This window comes from Convolutriloba macropyga, chromosome 13 (assembly GCF_964194025.1).
Source record: "Convolutriloba macropyga chromosome 13, txConMacr16.3, whole genome shotgun sequence".
Taxonomy (NCBI): Eukaryota; Metazoa; Xenacoelomorpha; order Acoela; family Convolutidae; genus Convolutriloba; species Convolutriloba macropyga.
The window spans coordinates 6,856,768-6,876,666 of record NC_134480.1 but is presented as its reverse complement, the minus strand read 5'-3'; the positions used below and the strand labels follow the sequence as shown (position 1 = coordinate 6,876,666).

Genomic DNA, 19,899 nt, shown 5'->3' with positions numbered 1-19,899 from the left:
AAAAATTGGGGGAAGTGTAATTCAATCAACATCTAAGAGGTCTAAGGGGTAGGGTCCTGGACAAGGAGGGGGTTGGGGGATGGGGGTAGGAAGTAGAATTTTGAGAGAGCTATCAAAAAAAGAGCTAAGCGATTCCAAAGAGTCCTGTCTTTCAGACAAAGACTGATTTTGCTCAATAGTTATGTCTCGAAACTGAACAGACGTAAGTATTAAATTGAAGTCTACAAATCTGCGAAGCGCTATATGCAGTACACTATTAAGCGAAGCAGTCTTAAATTGAAGCACTCAATAACTAATACTTCTATTATATAGCCCTGTGTACCTCTTTAATATCTTTACTCTTTTTCCTTGTTCTTAAAAACACGTCAACATAATAACAACATAATAAGCACTACAATAGTAGTATATACGGTGGTTTTATGTATTTTTAAAAGCTAAACCGGCTTTCACCAATACTTGTGCATATTTGCTCATTTTTCTGCTTTCTTTTTCATCTATTAGCGAATCTTTGAGCAAAAGATTGTTAAAGTGACGGAGCTGCGTGTTGTACAATTGAAACCTGAGACATTTAGATGAAAAAAGATACATTCAAAAAATATTTTACATAAAATATACATTTTAATATGCGGTTATAAAGAATGAATAAATGAATATATTCATCCAAGCTGCTAGTCCCTTATACACTAATATATACACGAGAGAAAGATAAAGCTCAAACCTCTAAAACGCTTCAATTTTTGTTGTACATCAGTAGCGGTGTGCTACCTTTTTTTATCATATCTCTTTAATTTTTATATCTTCAATTTTAGCCTTTTACGCTTTCATTTGCTACTCCAAATTATGGAATGCTATTTGTCTATTTGCTGCTGCGCTGCTGTTCTAAATGTATATTAGATTACTACGCTTTTGATTCTACTCTCTGACACAAAATTTTCAATCCATCTCATCGAATTTTGCATGAAAATTGATAAAAAATGCAACAAGACTGCGGTGAATTTTGGCCAATTATATGCGCCTATTTCGATGTCTCCTCTTGTTAAGTGAGCCGACTGAATAATTCAGACTATCTTTCTAGCTCTCTGTCTCTCTAGTAAGCTAAGCTGACTTAGTTTGCTCTCTTGTTAATACTACTCTTATTTCTAACTTTAACAAGTTAGATTATACTTTGGCAATACTTTCTTGAAATTTGGTTATAATTATTCAACACCAAATTTCACTACTCAGTATTATATCGATTGTTACGAGTCGTGGAAATTTAGCCCAATCCGAAATTTGTTTCAAATTTGTTGCCCCTAAACATTCTTTTGTTCACAGTTTGTCCTATTTGGTTGGTAACTGTAGAACGAGAGGAAAAGCAAGCTGGAAACTGGAATTGGAGCTGCTCTCGGATTTAGCAGTCACCTCGGGGCTAGCATGTGCAAGTAAAAATATTAGGACAACAAATTTGATTTAAATTCTAAACTAAGAGCTCCCGCTTACCATTACAAGTTAAGATTACATTCTCAACTTTGTTCCTGTTTTTGAACCGCGCATTCTGATTTATATCACACAACCCAGCAAGCGCCCCTTACTCTTTTCCCAAAGTTCCTTTCCGTCCGGCTCTTTCCGTAGAAATTTGGGTTAATCCGGACCTAGCAATCAGGCAACAGTCGTGGGGAACATAACTTGTGTTGTTTATTGATAAGCGAACTGAAAGAGACATTATAAAAATATTTGACTAGCTACTTCTGTCAACATCCAACCAAGTCTCTTTCCCCTCTCAATCTATCGCCAAACTGCTTTCACTCAATTTTCCCGGATCTGTTCCAATGTTGACTTACTCTTTTCCCTAATTTATCAAAGCCACTTTAACCAAAATTAGCACAAAGTTTCAACTTCAAGCTATCGACACCTGAGTTCGAAATCAGCAAATCTGACAATTGGAATTTTGGCAATTTACTACTGTTTATTGAGTACCTCAACTAAATTCATGTTTCTTTGCAAATTTGATTATAAACGACATTTTGAAATTTGTTACTAAATGATTCAATTTGCTCGAAAACTGAATTGAAATTATCAAACGTGACTCCTTAATGTAACTTCCGGATTTGGTTGCTGCTGCAATAAATTTTGTTGTTTTACAACTAATTTGCCGATTTATTTGCAGTAAATGAGCAGAAAAACAGCTGAACTAATATTTTATGCGTTCACTACGAGCTTCAATTTTTCCACATAAACGCGAGCGGAACAAACTTATAAAAACGGTAAGACCTAATTCTAACTTTTCTCATATTACCTAAAGCTTTGCTAAACTTTTTTCTAAGTTGGGTTCAATTTTACTTGATTCCTCTTGAATTTATAGCTCAGTTTCGCGCCCTTTTGCTGGAAAATAATGAGCGAATCGTAATAGGTCATTGACCTTAGCTGCTCATTTAACAGTCTAGCCTTGTAGTCGTATTTGTTCTGATGTTCAATTAGCGCGCGCTATTTTTAACACGCGTGAGCATAATTGCGTAATTACAGAGATCACACGCTCTTTGGTCATTAACCGCCGTTTAATCGTTCACACTTGTCCGATTTTGGCGGTGAAATGACCACGCGTTGACCTAAAAATAGCGGGAAAATGAGAAGAAACACATTTCACAAAATGAACAAATGTGTGAACAAATGTTTGTTCATTTCCCCGCAATTTAAAAATATTTGATGTTTTAAATTCTGATGTTTATCAAAATTACTTCAAAGAGTTGCGAAATCAATGCCAGGAAATGTTAACTTTACAAAATCAATTAAAAAGAACCGCTGATTTTGTGATACAGTCTTTCTGTCTAACTATCTAAGTTTGAATTTTGCTTCATCTTAATTATGCTTCTGTTTCTTCTTCCTCGCCAGACTTCTAGATGTAAGCGGCGCATACTTTCTGATATTGAGGGACTTTAAAATCGACATAATGCAGTTGTTCATTTGCATTTTGCTGCTCTTAAACTTCACTAAATTAGGCCTCATCAACCAAAACTCGCCTTCCCAAAAGAGAGTTTCAGATGCACAAGTAACATGCATAGGGCGTTGGGTTGTCTGTCGCCGGCCACGACGGATCAAGAGGTTGAGTTAGCGATAGAGAGAAGAGGGTTGGGGGTAGGTTGTCTGCTGTTAATGGCTGGCGGAGTAAAACCTGATTGGGTTGGAATTAAAGCGCCAGTGCTTATTATTACAGGCTACTGATAAGGCAACACTTGAAACACTGGTTAATTTTTAATCACGCGTCACTTACCTGTCCATCAAACGGCTGGCTGTTTAGGGCCGTCGCCGCCGCCTCTAGCGTAGGATAGCCTTTGGTGCCACAATACTGAACTATCCAAGTCTTCTCTCTTTCTACTCGAGATACTACTACCTCTTTACTTAGCACAACAAACTAGTAAATTACTGCTGCTAGTTCCTCTTTACTGCCTTTGATAATTTCCTCTTTTGCTTTTTGATTCCCACCGCCATTCCCTTTTTTAAAAGAGCTCTTGATAATTGAACTCTTCAGGAGACAAAAATATCTGTACTCAAGCGGGGAACAAACAAAAATAAAATTTTCTTCCAACTACTTATTTTGGTTTATTCAAATAATTTTTTTATTATTTTGCAAATAATTCCATAAGCACTTATGTAAATATTCTTTTTCGGTTAATATTCCAAATACGTTGGAATTAAATTTGAGCTCTAAACTTTTTAAATTATCCTAATCTGCAGCAGAGGTAAGCGGTTTTTTACAGAAAAATTGTTCTAAATATCGTTGAAATCAAAGCTTTGAGTCACCAAAAAAATTATCACAGTTTTACTGAGGTTTAGTTTGTATAATTGGGTCTGTAGACGTAATTTCTGGCGGCTAATTCTCAAACCCAATTTCTCTGTTGTGTTATTCTTCAGTTCAGAGATTGTCTTATTTTAGTAATTGGGTAATTGAAGAGAGAAAAGAGACACTTTTCCTTAATATGTAGATTTCCTTATTCAAGTGTCTTAATCTATTCACTAGTAATTTGCATTACAAGCCGTTCTGTGGTCGCACATAACTAATGGGGAGGATTTCAAGTTGTTTATTTACATTTCCCCTCAAAACAAAACAAAAACTGCGAAAGTGGTGATTAGCTGATGGAATGAAAACTGATTAGCAATTTGGGTAAGGATTGTTGGCGATATAACACAGGCAAATGACTGCCGCCAGTACAGTCGAACTCCACTCCAACCCCCCCCCCCCCCCCCCCGTCCAGGTCATCTATGGAAACATAGTTTTAACGTGCGAGGTTTTGCTGTGGAGTTATTAAACATTAGCAGAAATCTCAGTTTTGCTTTTTTGGTTTTAAGAAGCCCCTTTTTTGTCGAAATTGTGGAGCCGCAAAAACTGACCAATATAAATAACTAGTTAGAAAATTAGGGAAACAATAATTTTGTAGAAATAAAATTTTAGAAAGGTGCAAGCTTAATCAAGATATTTTAAATAAATATGGCCAAATTTTGCTTTAAACCACATTTTTTACTTAAATTATTTGCAGGTAAACAATTTATATTTTACAATTGGTAACAATTTTTTTTCACTGATCAAATTTCCGCTGTGTGAGCTATTTAGCCAACTATTAAGTAGCCGACGTTATTTAGGCAGTTATTTATCATAAATGGTATGTAGCTTATATTAATCAGTTTGTAGGTTATGCGAGCATTATGCTATCTACACAGGTACAGATTTGAGTTAGAGTACAGTGCAAATTACAGTAGTACCCTCCAAAGTCCGCCAGGCTGGTCTTTTTCCGAAGTAGTCAACAGGTCTTTATAACTTCGGCGGGCGCCTCACTTTTAATTAGCATACACGTATAACCATTATTATTATATCAAGAACACCATTACTAGTACTAACTACTACTGCCGAATATTTCGCTCTGTGAGGGGGGTAGATAAATATTACTTGTTAGCTACGGCTATGCGATATAATCATTATTATCCTCCTTGTTAATTGCGCATTTTTTTTCTGTTTCTTTTTTGTTTGATTTGACGTCGGTACGTATAACTTCAAACTTTTGAGCTTTTGTTTGAGTTCGCTCTATTAACTCAAATTTTAAAATTTCCTGAACCACTTATGTTTTCATTTTTCCTATAAAGGTTTTCCAAACTTATTACAAACTTCCTTACATTTTTAAAAAAAATTGTGCACTGCTATTTTGATCCAATTTGGTCCCTGGGTTCAAATTTCAAGATTTTTGTTAAAAATTTTGGGGAAAATAGGTTGAAATATAATTTATTTACAAAAATAACAATTTTTTTGCAATATTAACAATATTAAGTGAGAAAATTTGATGACCTGTGAGAATGCACGGGAGGGGGGGGGGGGGGTATTGCTCTATTGGTCGTTCATTGGTTGGTGGCGGCAAGAAAAGTCGAGATGGGGGGGGGGGGGTATCTGTGAGAGGTTCTGGTTGATTTGTGGGGTGGAGAGGGGTTTAGTCTTTTAGTCTGTGGCGGCGCTAACCCGCTTATCTTCTTAACAAATACGGCGACGTAGTCGATGACGACTAACATCTTTTCCCACATTGTATTATCACACAATTTAATTGTGCAAAATTGCTATCTGATCCGACGACGCTAAACTTTAGACTCAAAGACGCAAAAGCCAACTCCAGTTTGTTAAAAGCCCTTTTGTTTCAAAAGTCACTCATACAAGCAGTGTGCTCGCTTTTCAATCATTTCAGCTCTCAACTAACAAAATTCAAAACAAATTGTTTTTCTTTCCTTATTTTTGCAAATATTTCTTTTATCCTCAAAAGTGACAAAATTCCAGCCGTATTGTTCTAAGCTAAAACTCCAAATAGCCTTTAAATCCATATCTTCATAAAACTGATTTCGCTGGTCTAAAACGTCATTTGACCTGTTTATTGCTTTTTATCGATAGCTCATTCCTTCTAATTTATCATCGTAATGATATTTTTATTTGCTATTTAGACAGTCAAGCTCATTAATCAACCTGGACACCCCTCGTTTGATGACAACGCCAATCAGAACATTCTAGAATTTCTCAACTGCCTTTCGGACCACGATTTACGTCTGTTTCTCTCGTTAATTTTGACCTCAAACAAGAAACTCAAACAAACATTGTTAGAACTGGAACAATTCGAAGTGTTGCCAAGAAGCGCGAGGCAGTATAGCTGTATTACAATAGACCCCAAGGCTTACAACCGCCGACAGCAAAGTTCCTCCCCCCAAAAAGGGTTTTGCTGTTTGTCGGCCATTCGGCCACCTTCTAAAAGATCATCATCATCGGCCAAAACGGGGTTCCAAGCCCAGCAACATTTCAAAGGTCAAGACCACTGCGGTGAAGACCCAATTTCGACTTCTGAAAAGCTGTTTTGCTGGCTTGCTGTCATTCTGCACACGTTCAAACAACCCGAAATGTCGCCCGATTCCGTTTTCAAACCTAGCCCACTTTGCAACGTTCAGTCGAGAACCGATACTGATGATGGCTCCCCATTTTGTTGCCAGAGAGAGGAGGGGGTCTCCCCAGGGGGATTCGGGGGGCGTCTGGGGGAGGGGGATGAATTGAAAAAGCGAAACGATATTCCCAGAAGTCACATATCCAATATATGCTTCAACCCTAACCATTGGTCGCTACTTCAACAGAGTAACCCGACTCGTAAGTTGAGCCCTTTATATTTAACATTAGAATATTAGTTTTGACATTAAGATATACGGGGTATTTTTTCGGGTCTCTCTACGAAATATTAGAATTTTAAAATAGGTCATATGGTTGCAAATCATTAGTATTCTAAAAAGTTGGAAAATGGACCTCGTTTTTTCAGAAGACCAGCCGTGGTAAAAAAATCAAATTTTTAAAAACAATTATTTTCAATAGCGTACTTTGCATAAGTCATGTAACATGTAAATGTTCGAAATTTAGACGTTTTGTGTCAAAATAACAAAACTAAAAGTGGAAACAAGTTCCATATAACAATATGGCTCTAAGAAGCAAGCTCAGTTATCAAAGATAAAAATTTGGTGAATAAGTGTTAATTGACACATTATACTTGGTATACTGACATTTTATAAGATTTGAAAAAGCTGAAAATCAAAGTTTATCGAATAGAACCAAAGGCCATAATCAAGTTAACTACATCAAGACTTGATCAATTTTCGTTAGCTAAAGGTAATTTTTAACTGGAAGTTTTGATTTTAATTTTTCCCTAATTCGCCCCGAATTCCCTGTTTGACTTTGACGAAATCATTAATTTTTGCTATTTTATTGGCATATGTTATCCCCAATTTTTCCTTAATTATTTCCCAAAATGGAGGTTGATTTTATATTTTTTCCTTGGTGTTTAGGATTCCCAGCTGAGCACTGCGGAAAAGACGAGGGCGGTGAAAATGGCGGTGCAATTACGAGAAACCCAAAATTGGGTTTTCCATTGCCCCCGTTGCCCAGTGAGGAAAGGAGGCGGGGTGATGGCCAGGGGCGGGGGGAGTACCATGGCCCTGTTCCTTACCCTGCAGTTGACCACAGTGTCGCAACAGTTGTCAACAACAATAACCACAATAACAACGAGTCATCAATACCTTTTAAACGTTAGTTTTTAACCTCTTCATTCAAAGCTTATTAAAAAAATTGAAAAAAAAAATTTGTTCTTGTCGATCGAAAAATTTCTCATACTGTACCCACTTCGGTATTTGATCGAAATTTTTAGCATGCTATTCGCGAAAGAAAAAAAAACATGACTAATTTCAGTATTTTTTGTATTGTTGCAAATTCATCTGCTACTATGTGTTTAGTCATAGCAACTTTGGCTCACACTAAAAACAAATATATCCTCCAATATATTTCTGGGAATAAAACTAAATTTTTAATGTCGGTTTGTTTCCATTTTTGAGACTTGAACAGGAAAAATGCACTACAATATTTGTTGAATAAATAAACATTGCTCATTTCTGAATGACTTTATTCTGATTTTCTGTCTTTCAGAATTTTAAACATCCTAATTGCAATGTCAGGAAATTGCGAAGAAGCCATTAAGACATCATTATTTTCCCTAAAATGCCACAAATTTTAGTCACGCTTCGATCTCTCCCTTTTTTTTCTCTCCCCCTGTTGTGGGTTGACTGAAAGGAGGGGTAGGGAAAAATGGGAAGTTCAAGCATTCCTTGTTTCCATGGAAATGCCATGTTATTGGTACCCGCCTACCTTAAATGAGGCGAAAAAATAATACCACAAAGAGCGAGTGTATTTGTGCAAGGAAATTAGCTAAAGGGGAAGAGCTAGGAAAAGTAGGGAGAAATTGGGGGGCTTGGAGTGCTATTGACAAACACCCCTAGTGAGGGGATAAGATAAGGGAGAGGGAAGCAAATAGGGAGAAAAAAGGAGAGATATCTTTTAAGAGGAAGAAAAACACCCCGCGGGAGATTCCATTGACTACAAATGAGGGGAAAATTGAAAGACTTCAAGAAAAATAGGAAAATAATGAATGGAACAGGGGAAAAGGGGACAAATTTGAGGGAAAAATGAGTGAAAAGCAAGGATTTTATTGACAGAAAGCATTAAGAGTGAAAGAAAATGGATTACCCATACAAGCAAGATTGCGCAAAATGCAAAATACAATAAATGCATTAAGGAAAAATCTGGGTTGAAAAAGTGGGAGAGCTTAGGGGGGAATTTTGGGATAAAATTTGGGTTTTAAATCAGGTTAGATTGCGTTCTGTAATTGAAGTGGGCGACCAGGCAAGATTTCAAGCTGGGCGAAAAAGGGGTGAGGGAAAAGGAGGAAAAAGACGGGCTCAGACTAGCTGGCGCCGATTTCTGTCACCCGCAGGGTTCACCATGATTAAAAATCAGGGAGAAACAGGGAAAAGTCATTATTCTCAGGTCGATTTCTCCCAAGATAGCTGATTAAATGACACCCCAGTGGGGGAATTTAATTCCACATCATGAAAGTCGATAATTACACAGCATTAGCTGTATCCCCAAACATCAAAACGGATATAATTCACGCGGGAGCTGTAGGAAAATTTCTTGATGTATCAAAAAAACTCAAGTTTTCATCATCGCTGATCAACCACAAAAATCAAATCCCTCCCCTCATTTCTCTCGCCTTATTCCCACAGCTAAATTTGTGAACCGGCAAAGTTTCTTCATTTATAAAAGAATTATATATGCTATAAAGTTTCACGCCTTACGGGTTTTTTAATCTTACTGAAATAATTAAACTTATCAAGCAAAGCAAAAATTGTGACTTCTAAAGAAGCCTTATGTTGTGTTATTTTTGTTTCAAGGCAAATTTGTCTTAAGGGAGAAATATTTGATGAAATTTGTTTCAAGTTCCTGTTTTTCATCAGCCAATTGGGCACCATATATGCGTATACATTAAACATCAATCAATTTCCACCTTATCAAAATTTAATTCTTCACGTTTTCACGAAAAAAAAATAAAAACCATGTTTTCAAGCTTTCTGTTTGAACAAAATTCCATTTCCTGTATAAGGGTGCTGAAAAAGTACAATTTTTGGCAAATCAATCATTTAATTAAGATGATTTTGACTTGTTTTCCTTCATTTAAATGTGAATTAATAAATTTTTGACTGATTTTTTGCTCAACAAAAATCTTTTCACATCGATAAACAACATTCATGCTAATTGCCTTTTCGCTGTTTAACTTAAGTCTTGAATCGCGAGGCGTTTTTTTTCAAATTTTTGTTCTAATGGTTAAATGGCTCGGTATTCTTTATATTCAATTCAATTATTGTAAAAAATGCACGAAGCAAAAGCAATAACAAACACATAAAAATGCTTCAAGCAAAAATCTACACATATGGTGTATAATTTGATTGAGAAGATAGTCAAGTTTTTGTTTCTGTGTTTACAAAGATACACAATAATCTGCCAAAAAATAAACAAAGACGGTACAAAAAATGTTTTATCTAGAAGCAAGTTTTGTGCGCTTTTATGCCACTTTTAACTGTTAAAACTCAGCATATTGTTAACAAAGCAGAGTTTGAATAATGCAAGTTTTCGAACCAAATCTGTTGTTATTAATAATAACTTGCATTGTAACACCTGTTATTTAAATAATTTGAAATTAGTGAGATGACTTTTCAACTCCACGGCCTCAAGTTGAGCTTTTGATAGTTTCATTATCAAAAGATTTTCATAATTGCTCCCAAAATGCCATTTATAGCAAAAATTGACGTTATTTAATTATTTTTGTCCACTAAAATGATAAAAAGTAAGCAATAATGATGATTGGAGGTGTTACGTGAAAATTAATGCTAATGTTACCTTAGAGCATGAATAAAAAAAATTGAAAATTTTAAAATTCTAATCTTGCAATTTTGGAAAACGATGCAAAAAAATAAAATAACATTAAAGTGTGAAACTATAACTTAAAATAAGAAAGATTTTTTAAAAGAAAATAGTGAATAATCAACATGATGCATGCAAAGATTACAGTACAACAATTTATAAGATAAACACTAAGATAAACTTTTTTTTATTTCAGGATGGTGCTATTTCAAATATGACCCCAATTCTTCCGGCCCCTCCCCAGTTTGGGCTAAAATCGCCTTCTGGGAAAAACGGAGTCGAGTGGGAAAAATGCAATCAATCAACAAAAACAACGTCATCATCACATCCTCTCAATTCTACTCACCTGTATCTGAAAGTGTCCCAAAAGAATCAGCCAATCAGATCAATTTTGATCAAATCATATTGGACGAAATTTTTAGCCAATCAGCGGCCTCGGATGTATCGTCTCAGCGATCGATCGAAACTAAATGTTCAAGCTATCATCAAATTGTGACCTCCGGTGTAATAATTTCACACTGCAATAATGGCGAAATTTGGATGTTCAACCAAGACGAACGACCTGCTTTTGTTTTGTCAGCTACAATTAATTACGACCCGGCTTTCGGCCAAACAAATATTCTCCGCATTGATCCGGGTTCGTGCATGCGGATTTTCAACCCGGAAGTTTTCCCCTTTTACAGAAAAGCGACCCAAAATCAACCAGTCGACCCATATTCTATCAAAATCAGTTTCGCAAAAGGGTTCGGGCCGGGTTACACGCGATCACAAGTTTCGTCATGCCCTCTTTGGTGTGAAATTTTGCTCAACATCGACCGATCGTCTTGAAAAATTACAAAAACTAAAACTTCCCCTCAAACCTTGAAATTGAATGAACTCTGAAAAAAATGAAAGCAAAAACAATTCTGTTAACTTCTGGAACATTTTCTGTATTAATTAGCCACTGCCTTTAATTAGCTAAATTGGAATTCGTTTAAAAAATTGTGTAAATGATGTTGCTAGCAGGATAATGATGATGATGATGATGATGATTTTGTTTCTTTTACTCACACTCCGATACATTCTATTGTAGATTTATATTTTTGACATAACTCAGGTGCAATATAATTATCCTATTCTGAGCAATATTTTTCCCTCTTTCCCAAGCATCAGGTGGGTAAAAACAGGGAAGTTGTTCGCAATCACTGTGACATTTTGCGTAGTTCGCTGATTAAGCGACCGCAAAAATCCAACGGTGATGTTAGAGCGCAAAGAATTGTTAGTTTTTTTTATTTCTGTCAACAGAAAAGGTTGAACTTAATTCAGACAAAAAAAAACAATTATTTATCTAGATTGAAAAATGCGCGAATTGTTTGTTCCGTTGACAATAGCAATCACAAACAAAAAGCTGTAGTTTGAAGAGGACAAAATTTTAAGAATTGGGCGACAGAAAACCAAATCAGGTAATGATTTTTGAAAATTGATTTCACGAGACTTCAAGAATTTATACAAATGAAGATTGACAGCTGTTGTGCTTCGCACAGAAAATGTCCCAACCACTCAAATTATAAATTTTTTCATGAGGGCATGATGAGGTACAAATGAGTGGTGAGCAGACGTGAGCATCTAGTATTTAATTGATCAATAGCTATCTAGACTTGAAAACAGCCTATACAAGCCTACGTTTACGACAACCAACGGTTTTTTCTTAGTTTTCTCAACCAACAATAATGCCAAAAACGTATGGATTGGTGTATTGAGTTATAAACGTTTTGAAAAAGTCAAAGAAAAAAATCAACAGATAAAAATCTTACCATCATCTGTTATCTGTAAAGGTTCCTCAAAGGGCTATGCATTTGTTGCATCGGCAAAGCCGCTACGCGCAACAGTTAAAGCCTCATACGATATTCTATTGTTTTCTATTTTTGCACTAGTTTGACAACTTAAAGTTTTTTAATGGATCAAGTAACTCTTTCATGCTTCCATAATATTCTTGTTGTTTGAGTTCATCTTTTAGATTGTTAAGTTCTATTACTGTTTCTAGTTCTAATTTATCTTTGACTTTTTCAAAACGTTTATCTAATTAACCTTTCAAAATGAGCAAAGTATTGAGATGATTTAAAATGTCCGTGTTCTAAAACGAATGTAAAAAAAGTAACGTATTTTGATCTATTTAAGGTACATTCAATTGGACCTTATCAAGGTCAAAAATATGCTGCTTCTTTTCAATTATACCAGCAAATTTTTTTGATCTGCTTAGCCGCTCGTTTTATCAGGGGGCTTTTGTTCTGTATAACGGTTTCTTTATGACAACAAGTGTTTGATTTAGTTAGTCGTTTGCTTTATCATAGTGTATAACAGCCATAACAGTTTTATTTATCGCAACCAGTGTTTGATTTAGTTGAAGTTATAACTATGTTTTCGGGATTTTTTTCTTTTTAATAGAAGAGGAGTGGTATATAGTTGCTATGTGATTGCCGCCACGCAAAACGTTTCAGAAGTATTGCTTTTAGCCAAATTTAAGGAAAAACAAGAACGGGAAATCTGCTGTTCAGTCAATTTTTCTTTCTTGTTTTTATTCTTCAAAAGGGGCCTGAAAACCGTACCTCGGAGAAATTCTTCATGGGGTGGCCAGATAGCTTCTATATACCACAACTGCAGAATAGAAAACAGCTTGTACAAGCCTACTTTAACAAGGTTCAAAGTTTTGTTCTTAGTTTCTTCAACCAACAATAATGCAAAAAACGTATGGATTGGTATATTGAGTTATAAACGTTTTGAAAAAGACAAAGAAAAAAATCCACAGATAAAATTCTTACCATCATCTGTTATTTGTAAAGGTTCCTCAAAGGGCCATGCATTTGTTGCATCGGCAAAGCCGCTTCCCGCATCAGTTAAAGCCTCATACGATATTCTATTGTTTTCTTTTTTTTGCACTAGTTTGATAACTTAAAGTTTTAAATGGATCAAGTAGCTTTTTTATGCTTCCATAATATTCTTGTTGTTTTAGTTTATCCTTTAGATTGTTTAGTTCTATTAGTGTTTCTAGTTTGCTCATTTTAAAAGGTTAATTAGATAAGTATTGAGATGATATCAAATGTCTATGTTCTAAAACGAATCTAAAACAAGTAACGTATTTTGATCTATATAAGGTACACTCAAGTGGACATTATCTAGGTCAAAAATATGCTGCTTCTTTTCAATTATACCAGCAAATTTTTTTGATTTGTTTAGCCGCTCGTTTTATCAGGGGGCTTTTGTTCTGTATAACGGTTTTTTTATGACAACAAGTGTTTGATTTAGTTAGTCGTTTTTATTTAACATAGTGTATAACAGCTATAACAGTTTTATTTATCGCAACCAGTGTTTGATTTAGTTGAAGTTATAACTATGTTTTCGTGATTTTTTTCTTTTTAATAGAAGAGGAGTGGTATATAGTTGCTATGTGATGGCCGCCACGCAAAACGTTTCAGAAGTATTGCTTTTAGCCAAATTTAAGAAAAAACAAGAACGGGAAATCTGCTGTTCAGTCAGTTTTTCTTTCTTGTTTTTATTCTTCAAAAGGGGCCTGAAAACCGTACCTCGGAGAAATTCTTCATGGGGTGGCCAGATAGCTTCTATATACCACAACTGCAGAATAGAAAACAGCTTGTACAAGCCTACTTTGACAAGGTTCAAAGTTTTGTTCTCAGTTTCTTCAACCAACAATAATGCAAAAAACGTATGGATTGGTATATTGAGTTATAAACGTTTTGAAAAAGTCAAAGAAAAAATCCACAGATAAAATTCTTACCATCATCTGTTATTTGTAAAGGTTCCTCAAAGGGCCATGCATTTGTTGCATCGGCAAAGCCGCTTCCCGCATCAGTTAAAGCCTCATACGATATTCTATTGTTTTCTATTTTTGCACTAGTTTGATAACTTAAAGTTTTAAATGGATCAAGTAGCTCTTTTATGCTTCCATAATATTCTTGTTGTTTTAGTTTATCCTTTAGATTGTTTAGTTCTATTAGTGTTTCTAGTTTGCTCATTTTAAAAGGTTAATTAGATAAGTATTGAGATGATATAAAATGTCTATGTTCTAAAACGAATCTAAAACAAGTAACGTATTTTGATCTATACAAGGTACACTCAAGTGGACATTATCTAGGTCAAAAATATGCTGCTTCTTTTCAATTATACCAGCAATTTTTTTTTGATTTGTTTAGCCGCTCGTTTTATCAGGGGGCTTTTTTCTGTATAACGGTTTTTTATGACAACAAGTGTTTGACTTAGTTAGTGGTTTGCTTTATCATAGTGTATAACAGTTTTATTTATCGCAACAAGTGTTTGATTTAGTTAAAGTTAAAACAATGTTTTTGTGATTTTTTTCTTTTTAATGGAAGAGGAGTGGTATATAGTTGCTTGAGATTGCCTCCACGCAAAAGGTTTCAGAAGTATTGCTTTTAGCCAAATTTAAGAAAAAACAAGAACGGGAAAGCTTCTTTTTCAGTCAGTTTTTCTTTCTTGTTTTTATTTTTCAAAAGGGGCCTGAAAACGGTACCTTGGAGAATTTCTTTATGGGGTGGCCAGATAGCTTCTATATACCACAACTGCAGAATTGAAAACAGCTTATACAAGCCTACTTTAACGCAGATCATAATTTGTGTTCTTAGTTTCCTCATCCAACAATAAAGTCAAAAACGTATGGATTGGTATATTCAGTTATAATTGTTTTGAGAAAGGACAAAGAAAAAACCCAACAGATAATTTTTTTAAAATAATTTTTCTAACATATGTAAACCGCAGGTCGTCTTTGCAAAATCAAAGAGCCGAAATGAAACACTCTACTAAATTTCGAGATAATTATCTACACTAAACTGAGCTATTATTATTGACACTCAAGATTCACATTTTCTAAGGGAACAAAGACTAACTATAAAAAAGTTTATGTAACACATAAGAAAAAGGGTTTACCGTCTTTATACCTTTGAATTTTTGTTTCTGTTATTCGACATTAATTCAGTTAATTTTAAGTTACGTCACTAACTAATGGGGAATGGGTCGGCGAAAGCGAATTGATTGTTGATGCAGACAACTAACTAAAAGACCTAAGACCAGGCAAAAAAAGGAAAAGGCGGTAAAAGTAGATAAAGCCAAAAATAATTTACCTGACTATTTCATGAAAACAGACGAAGTCCCCGAAACTGGTTCAGATGTATCGCAAGAATCTGAAATTTTGTTGGAAGTAATTAGAAACTGCATCAGAAAGTTCAAGAAATCCTTTTTTTTCTAAGAGGAATTTCTTCCAGTATCATTTAAGCTTTCATGAGCTTCTGTAGAACAATGGCATTTTTGTATCTGTTGGTTGGCCAAGTTCAACTTTGTTCGCCAAGGACAGTATCAGTTCCTCATCCACTTAAAAAATTTAAAAGTTGATTCAGGATGAAAATATAGAAGACTTTTTGGAAGTTTTTTTAGGTCAGAGCATTGACTAGATTGAATGATTGAAAAAAAACATTTCTATGTTTCTGTAAAGTAAGAATTTGGTCAGTGGTTGATTTCAAATTTTTGCTGTGAACTAACAGCGAGAACTCAGTGTCAGTATGAATTATTGCTTTTGTAAAACCATTTAATAATACCTATAGAATTTATGTAACTTAAATAATGTTGGGGCAAATAATTAACTAGTTTAGCTGTAATTAACAATCAAAAAGATAATTTTTTTAGAGATTATAACAAAAAAATTTTGGTTGTGTTGATGGATTTGTTTAAAATCAATAAAGCAAGCGTTTTTTTCTAAGAGATTGACCTCATATTTGTATCGAACTGAAAAAAGTACCAGATAAAATATAATAAAGTTCACAAATTTTATGAGCTTTTCGAGCAAAAACGGAAAGATTTTTGGGCACATAATTAGCAGTCCAATTTGGACCATTCTGAAAATAACGCAAAGCACGTGGTACTATTTAAATGTTTGTCTATATTTAGAATCAGAAGACACAAGATTTTTGTTTATGAAATTCTCTACAAAAAAGAATTTCAACTCTTGATTTCTGATTGTTTATTCTGATATCACTTTTTTAGGAACCAATAAACTAAGTGTTTTTATGAATGACAATGACATAAAAATTGTGTTATACTGTCAAAAATAGCAGTAACAATCTAAATTTGGGTATATAAAAAATAGAAAATGCCGAAAATTAAATCGCCGTATTCTTTACGTCAATACGTTGCTGCGGAAAATCAGAGGATCAACTTTATTAAAACGCTTGAATGATCGTTTTTGAACAAAACTTCGAAAAGGTGAAAATGAAAACAATTTTTTGCTGAATTAGTTAGTAGAGCTGAATCATTTTTGCATCATGACCAATTTTGCATCATGACCAAAATCAAACTATGGCTGAAAGAAATCCATCTGCTATATGATTTGAAACAAAACGCAAATTACAAATTTTGTGTTTTTCAATTTGCAGCAAAACCTTACTCCAACTAACGAAAAGTTCTATTGGTTAAGTTTTAGGTTCATGACTAACAATCTCGGACCATTCCATGGAGAATTAAAACTGTGGAGCAATTTACAACATAATTTTTATTCCAATTAAATCAAAATTTGTTTGTTTGATTTTTCGGTTCAACATTGAAATTCCAACTTTTGAATTAATTGAGTTTGACATAACTCAGGTGCAATGTAATAATTCTATTCTGAGCAATACTTTTCCCTATTTCCCAAGCATCAGGTGGATGAAAACAGGGAAGTTGTTTGCAATCACTGCGTTATTTTGCACAGTTCGCTGATTAAGTGTCTGGCAAAATCCCACGGTGATTTTAGAGCCCAAAGAATATTTAATTTTGTGTTTTTTGTCAGCAAAAAAGGTTGAACTTAATTCAGATGAGAAAAAACAATTATTTAATCAGATAAAAAATGGGCAACTTGTTTGTTTCGTTGACTTCAAGCATTACAAGGCAGATTGGCAACCACTGTGCATTGCACAAGAAATTTTTCAACCAATCAATTTAAAATTTGTGTCATGAGGGCATGATAAGTAACAAATGAGTCGAGAGCAGGTATGTGCAATTAGTAGTTAATTGATCAATAACTGCGTAGATTTGACAACTTATACAAGACTACGTTTATGACAACCAACGTTTTTTCCTCAGTTTTTTCAACCAACAACAATGTCAAAAACGTTTGTGTTTTTGAGTAATTAACGATTGAGGATTTGTGTTTTGAGTAATTAACGTTTCGAGAAAAATCAAAGAAAAAGAATCAACAGATGAAAATTTTTATCAATTTTTTTAACATTAATCAACCAAATGTTGTTCTTGTATAATCACAAAGCCACAATAAATCACTCCCAATTTTAGAGAGAATAATCTACACTAAACTAAGCTATTGTTTACTTTTTACACTCCAGATCCACTTTTTGTTTGTTAATTTTTATCTGAAACTAAGACTTCCAAGAATAATTTCGAGTCCAAACTGAGGAAACATTGCTTCATTTTCCGAGAAACAATCCGTGTTGATTGAAAACAAAAATTTTCTTTGATTTTCTTGGTACAGGCTGGGATTGAGCTAGGCAAAGAAAAAAGACAAAAAAAATCTGTTGGAAAACGACTGGTAGGTGTAATTTGAATTCTTTTTCGATTTGGTCTGTAGGCTTCCTCCTGGATCCTAATTTGAATAAAAATGCTTTAACAAGAACCCATTAACATTACATTTGGCAACCAACACTAATTGAAACACATATAGTTTAAATAACACATATGAAAATGTGATTACCGTGTTTATAATTTTCCATTTCTGTTTCTGTTTTTCCAAAATAAATCAATTAATTTCAAGTTACGTTACAAACGATTGAGGGAACTATTGAGAATTGGGTCGATTGGAGAGATTTATTGATGAAGACAACCAGCTAAAAGACCTCAAAAACACGCAAAGCCAAGAAAAGGAGGTAGAAGTAGAAAAGCCAAAGAAATCTTTATCTGACGATTTTATGAAAACAGACAATGTCCCCGAAACTGTTTCACATATATCGCAAAATTTTGAAATTTCGGAAGCAATTACAGAACCATGGAATTGCAAAAAGTTTTCCGCTCAGTTGATAACGATTTCAAGTGTTAAAAAAAATTGAAAGAAAAAAATCTGTTTCACTAAACTCATCGAATTTTTTCCATTTAAAATCTGTTACGTTTTAGCCGGCCAATCCATATCAATTTGTTTAAGTCAGCTCCAGTGTGTATTAACTTACATCAGAAAGTTCAAGACAACCTTAATTCTTTATATCTTTCTTCTAAGAGAATCCTCTTCCAGTTTCATTTACGTTTTATTGAGCTTCTTTAGAAAAGCTTCTGTAAATTGAAAGATTTAAAAAATAGTATGTTTTTGTATATTAAGAATTTGATCGCCGGTTACTTTCAAACTTTTCTTGTAAAATAACAGCAACAACTCAGTGTCAGTATGATCTATTGTTTTTGTGAAACTTTTTAATATGACCTATGGAATTTAAGTAATTCAAACCATGTTGAACCGTTTAGATAAGCAGTTTACCAAGAATTCAGATTCAAAAGACATCTTTTATTAAAGATAACAAAAAATTAAAAAAACTTTGGCTGTTTTGATCATTTGTTTAAAGCCAATCAAGCAAGTGTTTTTTCCATGAAATTGAGGTCAAATATGTTTCGAATGGAAAAAAGTACCAGATAAAATATTAATTAAGTTCACAAACTTTATAAGCTTTTCGAGTAAAAAAGAAATGATTTTGTGCACTTAATTGGCAGTGTTTTTTGGATCATTCGGAAAAGAACTCAAAGCCCTTTGTACCGCTTAAAAATTTGCCTAGATTTAGAATCAGAAGACACAAATTTTGTTGATGAAAATATTTACAAAGCAGAACATCAACTTTTGTTTTCTGATTGTTCGTTCGAAATCATTTTAAGAACCAATCAAATAAGTGTTTTTTGCTTGAAAATGATATCACAACTGTGTTATACTGTCATAAATAGCAGTTAAACTCAAAATTTTGGTATATATATATATATATATATAGTCAAAACAAAATAGGGAAAGCCGAAAATTAAGTCAATGGATTTTTTAGGTCATTCCGTTGTTACGGAAAATCAGAGAATCAACAAATCGTTGTAGTGGAAGTTTTTCCTCAACAACTGCGTTAAAAACTGATGTTCGTTGCTAAATTTTTAATTAAAATGCATTACTGATCTTTTTTGCATAAAACTTTGAAAAAGTGAAAATTAAAAAATAATTATTTGCTGAATTAGTTAGTAGAAATGAATCAATTTTGCATCATGGCCAATTTTGTATCATGAACAAAATAAAAATATGGCCGAAACAAACCCGTCTGCTATACGATTTTAAACGGAGATTTAATTTAATTTGTATCTTGCGATACAGGGCTACATCCATAATCATGATGATGTAGTTCATTTATTCTATTTCGAGGTGTCACATAATGACTTCCATTATTCGCACAGAAGTTTGTAAGAGAGTTCATAAGCTGTTTATATAGGATGTGTGAAATCTTATCCTAATCATTCTCTTAACTTTCTTTTCTTGTCTAATTGGTTGAGATTCAGTTCTTTCACGATTCTATCTTGCCGTGCAATTGAATCAAGTTCCCAAAGTATGATTTCCT

At 34.0% G+C, this 19,899-nt stretch overlaps 1 protein-coding gene across 1 annotated transcript; it reads left to right on the top strand.

Moving 5' to 3' along the window:
• Window positions 1–777: 777 nt before the first annotated feature.
• Window positions 778–11,409, top strand: LOC142352045 (uncharacterized). Its single transcript, XM_075404392.1, has 4 exons — window positions 778–2,243; window positions 5,950–6,637; window positions 7,324–7,563; window positions 10,485–11,409. Exons 1-4 carry the CDS (start codon window positions 2,181–2,183, stop codon window positions 11,114–11,116), a joined length of 1,623 nt encoding a protein of 540 aa, XP_075260507.1. The 5' UTR covers window positions 778–2,180; the 3' UTR covers window positions 11,117–11,409.
• The last annotated feature ends 8,490 nt before the right edge of the window (window positions 11,410–19,899 follow it).

Coding starts and splice junctions, on each gene's coding strand:
- LOC142352045 (XM_075404392.1), top strand. CDS start 2,181: ATGCGTTCACTACGAGCTTCAATTTTTCCACATAAACGCGAGCGGAAC. Junction 2,244..5,949: donor GGAACAAACTTATAAAAACG/GTAAGACCTAAT, acceptor TTTGCTATTTAG/ACAGTCAAGCTCATTAATCA. Junction 7,564..10,484: donor GTCATCAATACCTTTTAAAC/GTTAGTTTTTAA, acceptor TTTTTATTTCAG/GATGGTGCTATTTCAAATAT.